The sequence below is a fragment of the Nicotiana tomentosiformis genome, chromosome 5 (genome assembly GCF_000390325.3).
Source record: "Nicotiana tomentosiformis chromosome 5, ASM39032v3, whole genome shotgun sequence".
Classification (NCBI taxonomy): domain Eukaryota; kingdom Viridiplantae; phylum Streptophyta; class Magnoliopsida; order Solanales; family Solanaceae; genus Nicotiana; species Nicotiana tomentosiformis.
Genome location: NC_090816.1, coordinates 84,044,070 through 84,057,536, shown reverse-complemented (window position 1 = coordinate 84,057,536; position 13,467 = coordinate 84,044,070). Strand labels below are relative to the sequence as shown.

General features: G+C 39.6%; 1 protein-coding gene across 1 annotated transcript; it reads right to left on the bottom strand.

Annotated features, from left to right (window-relative positions):
• Nucleotides 1–566: 566 nt before the first annotated feature.
• Nucleotides 567–5,851, bottom strand: LOC104110571 (gibberellin 20 oxidase 1-D-like). Its single transcript, XM_070175035.1, has 3 exons — nt 5,125–5,851; nt 4,447–4,768; nt 567–3,835 (listed from the first exon to the last, which is right to left on the bottom strand). The coding sequence occupies exons 1-3, from the start codon at nt 5,679–5,681 to the stop codon at nt 3,566–3,568; spliced, it is 1,149 nt and encodes a 382-aa protein (XP_070031136.1). The 5' UTR covers nt 5,682–5,851; the 3' UTR covers nt 567–3,565.
• Between the last annotated feature and the right edge of the window lie 7,616 nt (nt 5,852–13,467).

Sequence of the window (13,467 nt, the reverse complement as noted above, 5' to 3'; positions counted from 1 at the left end):
GATTTTGACCATGATTTTGAAAATAGAATTGGGAATAAATTTCATATTTGAGTTTGTGGTGTTATGGGTAAAGTTTATCTTCAAATATATTCGGAATCTGGGCATGTGGGCCCGAGGGTTGACTTTATTGATATTTTGAACGGAGTTGGAAATCATTATAAATTGTAAAATTTTAAGAATTGGAGTATATTTTGATTGATTTACACATTGTTTGACTAGTTTCGGGACGTTTGGATTTGAGTTGAGGTGTTAGAGAGGCGTTGGAGCCGGTTATGGAACTTCGGAGCAAGGTAAGTCTCCTGTCTAACTTTGTGAAGGGGGAAACTACCCCCTAGGTGATGTAATCATTATGTGCTATTAGTTTTGGATGCTACGTACGCATGAGGTTGTCACGACCCAAAAATCCAACTAGTCGTGATGGCACCTAACCCATCCCGTTAGGTAAGACAATTTCTAACTAACCAATTTTAATAATAATTATTAAAGTAATTTAAGTGAATAAAGATCCTGATCTTATAAAATCTCCAAGAACTGGTAGTACAAATCATGAGCTTCTAAGAATAGAGTATACAAAACGGAAATGAAATAAATATATAGTCTGTTTGAATAATACATAAACAGAGCTTTTATAAATCTAAGGCTACCCTAAACAAGAGGCAGCTACAACGAGAACGTAGGTACATCTTCACATCTCGCAACCATCGAGCACAACAACAACAACAGCCAACATCTGCACGCAATGTGCAGAAGTATAGTATCAGTACAACCGACCCCATGTACTGAGTAAGTAACAAACCTAGTCGTAGGTTGAAAGTAGTGACGAGCTTCCACCAAGGTCGGGTCCAAAACCAATAGTCCACAACACTCCATAACAACATAAAGCAAATAATACCAGAAGTAACTCAGGGATAAAATACTCATCCAAATAATGATTTCAAAAAAAATAGTAGTTCTTTCTTTCAAATACATCAGTGAAAACCCAAAGCGTTTGCCGAAGTTGCCAATAATATGAATAGTTTGAAAATAATGAATTTCACCAAAAACATCTTCTCAATAATAAATAATATGTTTCATTTTTCTTCCGGATAACCCGTGTAAAATAAATGCATCGCTATACCCATCTGTCAAAATATGTGAGAAATCATGAATGATGTGATTTTGTACAGTATGAGAAAAAATACATCTCTATGCATGTATGTCATGTGTGCATGCCAATGCGATGCAACTCAGTGATAAAATCATAAATAGCCCCTCGGGCAGAACATCACTCATATACAGCCCCTCGGGCAATCCTCACAGTCACTCGTGCCACTCGGGCATACCTCACAATCTTTCTTGCCACTCGGGCATACCTCACAATCACTCTTGTTACTCGGGCATACTTCACAATCACTCATACCTCCCAGTCACTCAGCACTCGGCACTCGCACTCAGTAGCTACCTGCGCTCACTGGGGGTATGTACAGACTCCGGAGGGACTCCTTCAGCCCAAGCACTATAATCTGCACGGACAACTCACGTGCTATAATAATAAAGTATGCTGCAGGCGGACAGCCCCGGTCCACACTCATCCTCACAATCAGGCCCTCGGCCGATATCAAATAAGCTGTGGCGTGCAGTCCGATCCCATAAATATGCAACATGCTGCGGCGTGTAGCCCGATCCCATAAATATCCTCATAAATCAGGCCCTCGGCCTCACTCAGTCATCAATCTCTCCAGTCTCTCGGGCTTACAATGTCATGAAAAATAGCCTAAAAATGATGATATGATGTATCAATGAATAATAACAGAGACTGAGATATGATATGCAATGAAATGAATATGACTGATTATGAATTTTCAATTTAAAACAAATAATTCACAGCAATATGACCTCTGTGGGTCCCAATAATACTGGCACGTAGCCTCAATCATGATTTTTAATATGCTTTTCAGCTTAATTTCTCTAACTCATAAAACGCATGGAACATGCCAAGATCATTTAACTACAAAATTTCACAGAAATAATTATGTCATAATTTCTATAGTGAACGCCCACACGCCCGTCACCTAGCATGTGCGTCACCTCCCAACAATTCACGAAATACATATATTCAGGGTTCAAACCCTCAACTCCAAGATTAGAAGAGTTACTTACCTCGAATAGGCCAAATCCAATGTCGAACAAGCTAAGCAATGCTCCAGAAATTCCATTATGCGCGTAACAACTTCCAAACAGCTCGAATCTAGTTACAATAATTTGATTCAGCCCACAAAAATTATAGGAATTAATTCCATATCAAAATACTAATATTTTCCAAAAATCCGAAATTGTGCTCCAAAAATCACTTGTGGGGCCCACGTCTCGAAATTCGATGAAACTCACAAAATACGACAACCCATCCAATTACAAGTTCAACCATACTAATTTCACTCAAATCCGACTCCAAATCGGTATTCAAACTTGAAGAATTCGTTTTGTGACATTATAGAAATTTCCTTCTATTTCTCTTGAAGATTCAATAATCATACACCAAAAATGAAGATTAATTCATGGAATATAATCACAAGGGAGTTAAGAACACTTACACTAAGTTGTGTGGAAAATTTTCTCTCCAAAATCGCCCAACCCGAGCTCTAAAATCCAAAAATGGGTGAAAATGTTGAACCCTCGAATTTTAAGGTTATGCCCCAGCGATTTCTGCACCTGCGGACAAGATTTACACACCTGCGCATCCTCTTGTGCGAGCAAAACATCGCATTTGCGGACTCCACTCGCCTGCCCAGTTTCCGCTTATGCGCGCTTCCGTCCATATCTGCGCTCACGCAGGTGCGGAAGTTTCTCTCGCACCTGCGACCAACGCCTCACAGCCCTCTGCCCGCATCTGCGCTCCTTCTCGCGCAGGTGCGATTCCGCACCTGCGCGCCTCACTTCAGCCTACCCCTGTTCGCACTTGCGAGCTCGCACATCCATCTCCGATAAACTAACTGGAAGATAGATTTTCAGTTACCTACTTACCCTTATATTTCAATAAATGACAAAAGCAAATGGTTACATTGGATACCCATACTTAATTTGCTGAAAATTTATTAAGTATGTAAGACACTCTATTATCTTTCTCTACTTAGCCCAAAGCAGATGCTTACGAAATTAATCTATAAAGCTCGTTTATTCCTTCCCTCGTATCTTCTCTATCTTCTTTATTAATTGCTCACCATTTTAAATCTTAGTCTTTCATTGGAAAAGAACATGCTACTTTCCTCTAAGTTTTTGCATGTCTTCTTCCGACGTCTTCAGAGAGCTAGAGAGATTTCGCTCTCCACTTTACCCTTTCACTTACAAAATAACTGATAGTATTAAGATTGTTTACATTATCAGTGTAGTTTGCCGAATATACATGTTTTTGTTCTATTTTCCGGGCTATCATATCATTGTTTCTATAAAGAGGTATTACTTTTATATGTCAACTATTTGATAGCGTAAAAAATATATATACTACCAGTGCATACTGAACTTAAGCTCTAAATAAAAGACTAGGTATCTTCTACCTTCGATCTCACAAACCCTACCAGAAACTTAGGTCTTAAACCTCTGGAGTACCTTGTTGAAGCCAATTGGAGAAGTATTGAAGAGTGTTCATATCAGCTCTGTAATGCTTCTGTGTAAACTCAAGGAGGGTTGCCCATGTGAAGTCAGGATATATTCTAGGATTGTTGGAGTCCACCAATTCAGCTGGTGGGCTCACCACCTTATCCTTCTTAGGGCACAGAAAAAAAGCAAGAGATTTCCTAGGACTTTTGTTGTTTACTACCGCTCTGTGCAAGCAACTTTTGTATCTTCCATTTGAAAGCGCCTGCAAAAGGAAAACAACCAATGTATTACCCATTAAATACAATAACAAAAGATATGATGTTGTACGCACATTCTATGGAAAGAAACGAGCCACCAACTATATCTATTTGTCACGTAAATATTGGTTGTCTCACTTTGTACTTCAAGAAGGCATCTACTTTTACTGTAGTACGTCAAATTTAGTATATATAATTTAACTTATATACACTTACAAGATAAATATTTTTATACCATCGGTTTAATTTAACAAGTGTTTTTTCTTAGATAGGTAGTTTTAATTACTGTGGGCAATTACTTAGTTACAATTCCAACCTTTTAACTTTATGTGTCAAAGTTTGAATAGGCACAGAATTTAATTTTTTTTTTATTATTTAATTTGTGGTTAAAACTATGCTTAGGCATTTATGTGGCTATTAAATCATCTTATCTAGGTAACATGAAAATTTTAAAGTTAAATTATTTCTAAATATAAAAGCGTGATATTCTTTTTGGGACAAACTAAAAAAGTATGCCACATAAATTAGAACAAATGAAGTATATTTTTTAAATGATTCAATAGTGTAAAAAATTCTTTACACTATGCAAATAGAAATTTTGCACAACATGGCTTACCATAAAAGTGTCGCCTATGTTAACCACAAAAGAGCTAAAATTTGGAGTGATGAAGCGCCACTTGTTGTCCTCAAAGACTTGAAGCCCTCCAATACTATCTTGATGGAGGATGGTTAATGATGTTGGGTCACAATGAGGCCCAGTTCCTAAGGTAAGGTCTGGTTTCAGACATGTTGGATAATAATTGAGTCTCATAATAGATTCATTTTCTTCAAAGAACTGTTTGAAATGGTTCCTCTTCACGCCGAGGCTCACCCCCAAGAGTTCCATGATGCCAGAAGAAAGGGTGCTCATGGCAGTGCAGTAATCTTGATAAACATTCCTATACAAACATTGAAAATAAATCAAATAGATAAGTGGGGAAGATAAAAATCAAATATTACTATATTGTACGACCTGTTTAAGTTGCCGAGAGCATACATTGTCATTGGCATTTTAGATTAGTTGATCACACATTTCAATACGTTATCAATTAGTTCAATATTCACGGCATGTTCCCATTATTTAAAAGAATTTCTATGTGTTTGACACAAGAAAATGTTAGCGGAGGTCCAAACGTGAGGGATATTGTTAAAAGTAGATAATAAAGTATACAGCAATGCGTGGTCTCCGACAGTTTAAGCGTTTAAGCTTTTAGATGAAACTTAACTATACAACAAAATGATCGAATTCTCTTACCCAACATGGCAGAAATTGTCACCCATGGTCCTTAGAAAGTACTCCTCAACTATGCCTCCTTGGGCGGAATATGGGAAAGAGAGTGTTTCTTTCCAAGGTAGTTTGGATGAAAACCTTTCAGTAAAGCTATTAGCATAACCACAATGCTCTCCCTTCTTCCTCTGAGCCTTTTGCTTCTCAGAGAGTGGCAATTCAAAGAACATGTCCATGTAACGATGGGCGAGCGAGATGAGGTTAGTGTCAACTCCATGGTTCACCACGAGAAAGAAACCGTGGTTCCTACATGCTGAATCAACAAGTCTAGATGCTTTCTTGGCTGCAACAGGATCACCCGAGAGGAAGGATCCCAAATCGATATGTGGAATATGCAGTTCAGGAGCAGTACCAGCACAAGGTTTCTCGTGATCTGGCCATATGAATTGTGTAGGAATGTTGGATTCATGTTTCAGCATTGATGAGTCGAAAATCAGTGACATTTTCTCATCTTCAGTGAACCCTTCTTTGGATGTTTGTGTCGTGGGTGACTTGCTTCGTGTGACCATACAACCAATGGCCATTGTATGAGTTTTTTTTTCTTTTCTAATTTGTTTCTTGTTAACCTTTTAAAGTATGGTATCTAAGGCAACGAATAAAAGGTAGAGTAGTTAACTTTTGAAAAGGAGAAAAATAAAAAGGAAAAAGAACTTTGTAAGAGGAAGGGAAGTTGCAAGAGAGAGATGATAACGGAAAAAATGAAGGCCGTTCAAGTGGGGAAAAAATGTTAAACGAAAAATTGGAATCTTATAGGTCTCTCACGCGTTGTCTCCAACAACAAAAACAGGGCCAAAATGACCACTTTGCAAAGAAGGGCTTCTCAAACCTTAGATTTCGGTATAGATCCACAAGTTACTTGTCTTTTCCAATTTGAAACTAGAGCTCTTTCCCGATGGCCTTTGGCGTTTCTCTCACCGCCCTAAAGCCCCACGCTTGCAATCGTGCCTAGTAAGTTGTTTACACATAAAACGGTACAGTTGAATTTATACGTGATTTCTAGACAAATAAATTAATTTGATCATGAAATAATAAAATAATCAAAGAATTATGCAATACTTAGCCTTAGGATATAGACGAAACAACAGAAGCAACAGTTACTGGAACAGAGTTTCCGGGCACAACAATAATGAAATCAAAAAGTAAGAAGGTAAAATAGTATTAAACTTTGTATAGAATGTAGCGTAAGTTTGCCAGAAAATTCGTATCATTTACAATGTTAACTAAGCTCACTATTTATAGTTATGTCTATAGAAGGAGGTCCTAGAATCGTGCCCTTCTTTAATGTCAATTATGAGGGACATTGATGAAGATATAACGGTGAACATAAATGCCAAATTTCCTGTAGCGGGTAATTGCTCTTAATGCCATGGAATATTCTCTATTAAATACTACCTGGCGAAGATCATATATCATATCTTTATGAGCGTTATTATTTTCGGTGACAAACAAAACAGTTGTCTTCGATCTTTGGCCATCCCCCCGTCTTGGGTTCCATGTGTCTCTTTTTTTAACGGCCACGTGTCATAGCATATTTTACCCTATACAGATAGTCCCCCTGCTTTCCGACAACATGACTGGGGGCCATTACCCTTAGGTTAGGATCTTTAGAAGGTGCAATCACTTAATATTAAAAGGCAAGGCTTGGTAGTTAGGATTCGTTGTAAGGGTCAAACAGTCAAATGAACCGTACCAATGTAGCCCACTCTAGCTGCGGCACAAGACTTATGCGCCTCTGATTATGTACTCTACATACAAAACAACGAATGAAATCTTTGCTTTCGGTATACTTTATCACTATGCATTTCGCTCCATCGATGCATCACAACAAATCCTAAAGCCCACGGGCTACTCCGACTCGGGGACGGTCGTCCGATAAAAAATTGGATGGCCTGAGCTATCGAATCCCCGAAGAACCAAGCTTATTAGGCAGGTCCCGAACATGAAAGGCTACGGCCAACCTAAAATGGTTCGGAGACGTCCAAAGTCCGTACTCAGAAAGTAAGGCCCTTACTGAGGATTAAAACCTATTAAAGAGTTACCCTCGGCAAAACACCATCGTATATGACTAAAACACTCAAGTGTCTTAAAGGCCTTCGATTTTTATAGAAATTTCGAAGCCATAAATAATCCGGAGTTACTATCGAAATCGTGCCTCATTCGGGCTTCTGGAGAACGTTTGCTCTAGATTACGTCTAATTCTATGCTAAGTCATTAAGGATGATCCAAAATAAAAAAATTACAAATAGATTCTAAAGTAAAAGACACGGTGACACCAAAGGAATATTTTTATATATATTTCAAAAATTATTTACAAAGTCACGATAAAACAGCCTCAAAATAAACAAAAAAGGAGCTGAGACATCTCCGCCTAATATGCACCGTAGCTCGACTTTGCACCGGAACCCTTGGGACCTTTGGGCTTATAAAGTTCTTTTACCTCGGCCTCAAGTCTCTTGGCCTCTTCAATCTAGGGCGACAGATCAAATCCCCGGGCGTGAATCTCCTCGAGGGTCTCCCTCCGGGACAACCGCTTGACATATTCGGCCTTCTTTATTAAACGGGCCTCGACTATTTCCACATCAGTTTTATACTGGACCAACATTTCTTCGACCTCGGAGAAATCAATCGAGGTTTCCTCCAATTCGGACTTCAGCACACTATATTCCCGGCCAAGGTCGTCTCGTTCATAGACGGCTGGATCCAATTGTGCCCGAAGTTCGTCACTTAGTCGAGACCACTTGCCGGCCTTGTCCTTTTGCCACCCGGAGCTGGTCCTTGACTGATACTAACTCCTCTTTTGTAGCCTCCTTTTCCGACACCAGCAAGTCCATCCTTCTCCTCAGCGCCTCGGCCATAGTTTTGACCTCGTTCATCTCGGCCTGGAGCTGGTTAATCAAATCTATCTTCTCTTAGACTTGCAAGGTTGCGTCGTTAGTCACTACGCATAACCTCTCATTTTTAACATAAAAAATCCTTACCTTCTCGACCAGTTCAGCATGCTCCCATTTCACGGACAAGGCCTTCTACTGTGCTTTTTCCAGCTCGGCTCAGAGAATTGGGAGATCCTTGAGGGCCTCATCTTTTTGTTCACTGAAAACCCTATACATCTCCTTCTGCCGGACTTGCTCTTTGAGCTCGAACTCGAGCTGGCTGACTTCCATTCGAGACCGAAGGAAGCTTTCATGGTGGAGCACCGTATCCTAAAAATAAAACAATAAGATTGTAAGAGCGTGCTGAAGCTAAGCAAGATTCACAAAGTACACGAGGAATAGGAAACTTACCCGGTTCAGTGCCTGTTGTGCCTCATTGAAGAGGCTTGATGTGCCTACTTCGTTCATCTTCGCTTGGTCCTCTTCGGTCACAAGGCAGTGAAGATAGCTGGCCACACCCGTCGGGGCAGACAGTACCCGGGTGTTCGCAGGGATAGTAAGCACGAAAGTTCTTTGACGATCTGGGTCTACACCCGGTGTAGGGAACTGCCTCACCAGCTGCGGGCTCGAACTCAGCTCGCCTGCTCCCGACGATAAATACTTTTTGTGATCTCCAAGTGACCGAGCCTGGAATAATCCTCCAACGTGCCCTGTATACGCCGTCGAAAAACATGTTGAGGGCCTCGTTTGCGCCTCGTACCATCTCATTTGATTTCTCCTTGTCGGCATGAGCCTCATCGAACATAGATTCTGTGTGAGACTGTGACTCTGCGATATCAATGACACCGGATATTTCCTTCGGGGCAGGGATAATTTATCGGGAGGCCATAACCTCTGATTTTCCTTCCGGCTCCCGGCTAAAGAAGGATCGGCCTCTCGACCACCTTCCTCGGTTGTCGACTGTTCCTCCCCGGACCCGGACAATTACCCTCTTCTTCTTGACCTCGACGTTCGGGGAGCTATAGGATTTCCTCTTTTTCCTCTTTTTCTCCTCCCGTACAGTAGCTCCGGGCTGTCCCGAAGCGAAGGGTTCAGCAAGTGAGGACGGAGCCTCGTCCTCATCCAATGGCCGAAGTTCAGTGGTCTTGGGTAAACCAGTAAAAAAGAAAAGACTTAGTAGAAATAATAGTTGAGTATGGAAGTATACTTGTTCGGAAGGAGCACTCACCACGGGAATGGGCCTTCCACTTTCCCTTTGAAAGCTTGCGCCATTCGCGCTCAAAATATCACATTTGTTTGTATATCCCCTTGATCCTCTACTTGAAGTTGGGGACTGCATTGGGAACTTGGACGACCACTGCACAATGATAGGAACATGCAATTAGAAAAAGAACAAAAGAAGTACCAAGTACTCAGGAAGGAAAGAAACTTACGGGCTGAGTTCCACTTTTCAGGGAACGGTGAAAATTCTAGGTCGAATGAGATCTTCGGTTTTCACCCGAACGAATCTCCCCTGCCAACCTCGATCCCGATCTTCATCGATGCTCGAGAATGGAGCTTTGCTTGCTTGACGGATGAGCTTGATCAACCCCCTTGGGAAAACTCGGGGATTGTAGAGATGAAGCAGTTGGTCGAGGGTAAATCGAGGTGCTTCAGTGTTGTTGACGAAGTGGCAAAAGAGGATTACGATCCTCCAAAAGGACGAGTGAATCTGCCCAAGGTAGACCTTGTACCTTCTACAAAAGTTGAAGATCATAGGGTCCACCGGGGCAAGCGTGAAGGGTTAAGTGTAAACACTTAAATACCCCTCCACGTGAGTGGTAATGTCCTCATTGGGCCTGGGGACGACCACTTTCTTGCCCTCCCAGTTGCAGTACTCCCAAACTGTAGGGAGTGTTTCCTCGGTTATGGAACATATGTACCTCCATACCCCCTCACCTCGGTCCTGTTGACTGGAGGCTTTCTCGACTTTGAAGTTATTCTCAATAGAGCAACCCCTGGGGATGAAGCTCTTCAAAGGAGGTTCCGGGGACACCTCTAGAACGTCCACCTTGGCATCTGTGGCCGGGTTAAAAGTTGAAGGAACGGTCTATTGAGGCACAGATTTGGATGTTTTCGCCATTAAATTCTGGAAAATATGAAGATTTGAAGGTGAGGATGAAGATTTGAAGATAAGGATGAAGATATGAAGGTCAGATTTGAAGGTTTGAAGAAGGAGTATGAAGATTTGAAGATGAAAATATGAAGATCTGGAACAATGTATGAAGGTTTGAAGGGGTTAGGAATCGTTGAAGAATTCGAGGGTAAATCAAGAAGCTCTGGAATCGGAAAGTAAAAAAGTGGAAAAGGGATCGAAGATTTTTATAGAGAAAGGGTAATCAATGCGTGACGTTTCGCATTCGGGGACGGTCAACAAGCGACTGACACGTGTCCGAAGTCAGAACGATGCGACTAATGGGATGTTTTGCTGACCCGTCAACTCAGTTGTAGCATACGAAAGAAGGAACCAGTGTTAATTTATCTCTTCCCGTCGCTTCGATAAATCTACTCTCCCATAAATAAGAGGACTATCTGTGTATGGGTAAAATCGGGGGTAGAGTGTTTCCCGATTCCCCGATGAGTAAACAAAGGGGAAGCATGGCTCGACTTGACCATAATTGAGGCCCAGGAACCCCTCGTATCGAAACTCGGGAGGAATGAACGATGTATCTGTGATCGGGTACAGTGGAATAATGGACCCAGACAAAGTATAGCTTTTGGACCTCGGAAAACGCGGAAAACGGTTATGCATGACGAGTAGGGGCCTAATGTTCGGCCTCAACTAAAGATTACGGTGCGAATCCCATCCAATATCAACTGCAGATCGACATTTACCGAAAAAGAAGATTTTTACCTTATTTAGACTTGTACTAGGACTGAAATTCCCCTACTATATAAAGGGAAAGGTTTCTTTCATTGCAACACACCGTGACATGCAAATCAAAGCAATAAAAAATTTACTTTTGTCTTCTAGCTATCGTTCAAAGTGCTTCATTTTTTATCTTCTTTATTCGCGACTAAGCTTCTACCGAAGACCAATCGAGGACGAATTCCACTATTCAACCTAAGATTGAGCTTGGTTATCACATTGCGGTTGGTTTGATCATGTATTTTGTCTTTAACTTATTTACGCGTTGTTCTTAACCATTCGTATTGAATTAAATCACATATCATTTAAACTGTGTACAAATTTAATTGTTACTCATTCTTGGGGTAAACAAAATCAATGCTCTTTTATCTCAATTATTTGTAAACTAATTTTTGAAGTATTAATTCTTATTTGTGCCTGGTACAAGACTACAAGTTATTACAAAATTAAATTAATTTCTTATTTTGCTGGTGTTGAGTAGGTTTAACTTTTTTGTTTGAAACCTACCGCTAACTCCAGCAATAAGTTTCATATTTTGGGACAGATCAAGTAGCCAGATGCAAATTATGGGCAATTTATAACCTTGGGCGTTTTTTGTTCCTTTCGAGGCAAAAGGGCTCTTCGCTAGTGCGAGTTCTTCTATTTTTCATGAGTTTTCCCCTTACATTTCTTTACAGAACATTAAAAATTACTTCATCAAGGGCAAAGTAGAAATTTCGCCGAGGGGTGATCCTTTTCGATCTGAAAAGAACCTTAATAAGTGTATAGTGATCGAATTAAATATTGAAACTTATCAGGACTCGATTATAGTATTATCTGTGACAGACTAGGCCACTTCAAGTACAACCCTCGACACTACAACACATGCATTGTTATCTCACTTGGGAAACATGCACACACGCCTTACACACCATCAGTACTTCACTAAAACTAATTACTATAGCTAGCGACAATAACTTCTTTTATTAATTAACAATCAAGATCCATACAATGCCACTCAAGTCAAATAATTCACCCAAATTCATGAATATCAACACGGCTGGAGGACAAACCTCGCAAGATAATTAATTCCTTTAATCCGTCATTTTCATACCTAAAATTGTTGATCTTAATTAGCCGACCGTTTAGCACATCAACTCTATTAAAACGTAGACAATTATCTTGTCAATCGGATGTCACCGCCCAAAATCCCATCTTTAGGATCGTGATGACACATAGTCCCTATGACTAGGTAAGCCTATCACTCAGCAACATCAGACAAGATATAACAATTTAATATTAAACAAAACCGTGAATAATGGTTCAAAACACACTCAATATCATAATACAACTTTCTCAAATCTCAAAATTCGGTAATACTGAATTATAAGCTCTACGGAGAGTACACAAGACATTACAAAAATACAAAATTATTCCGGATTGCAATTGAACAGTGGCGTAAATACAGTAAGATGGTGACTCCTAGGTCTGCGAACGAAATGACAGGTATACTTTGAAGTCTCCAACCGTACCGACACAACTCTTAAACTATCACGATCCAAAGTACCTGGATCTGCACAAAAATATATAAAATAATTACACTGCAACAGTACCCAGTAAGTATCAAGACTAATCTCGGTGGAGTAGTAACGAGGTAAGTCGAGACACTCACTAGATACAAAAACCTGTGCGAGATATTAACATAAAGTTAGCAATGGAAAGAACATCAATGTAAGGCGAACATTAGAAAGATTATTAATATAAAATCAACAATGGAATGATTGGAACACAAATTAATATAAGAAGTAAACGGGTAATAAAACAGCAACATAACAAAAACATAGATAAAGTATGAATGAAATCAATTAAGGAAACCAATGATAATTCAAGTATTCAAATTGTTCCCAACGCATGACTTATAACAAGATTTACCCCGATGCACCACACGTCGTAATCACATATCATAAGAAACAATCCCAAATCTTACACACATGGCACTTTGTGCCCATATTATCAATCACCTTCGCACGACAAAGTCCACGTGCTACCATGTACATTGTATTAGTGTCAATAGCCAAATAAAATATTTAAGAGATTTATTTAAATAAAATAAGGCAAAGTAACAATTTTAAGTAAAGTAAAGTGTCAAATGAGATAATGGATTTATTTTAGAATTCAAATAATGTAAAATAAAGTATAATTTATACAAAGTAGAGTATCAAATGGAAAAATGAGTTTATTTTAGAAATCAATTAAGGTAAAGTAAAATAATATTTTTAAATAAAGTAAAACATTAGATAAGTTAACGAATTAAATGTAGAATCATTTAAAGTAGAGCGTGATAACAATTTAAATATGGTAAAGCACCAAGTGAGATGACGAGTTTTATTTTGAGAATCACATATAATAAAGTATGTTATCATTTGCTTTATTTAAAACCGTCATGTTACCAACACCTCAACCTAATATGAGTTGACGAGTCCACACAAGTAAATCCATCTTGACAATCAATTCACCAAGTGACAAAAGAGGTATAGATTGGCATATTAAAGC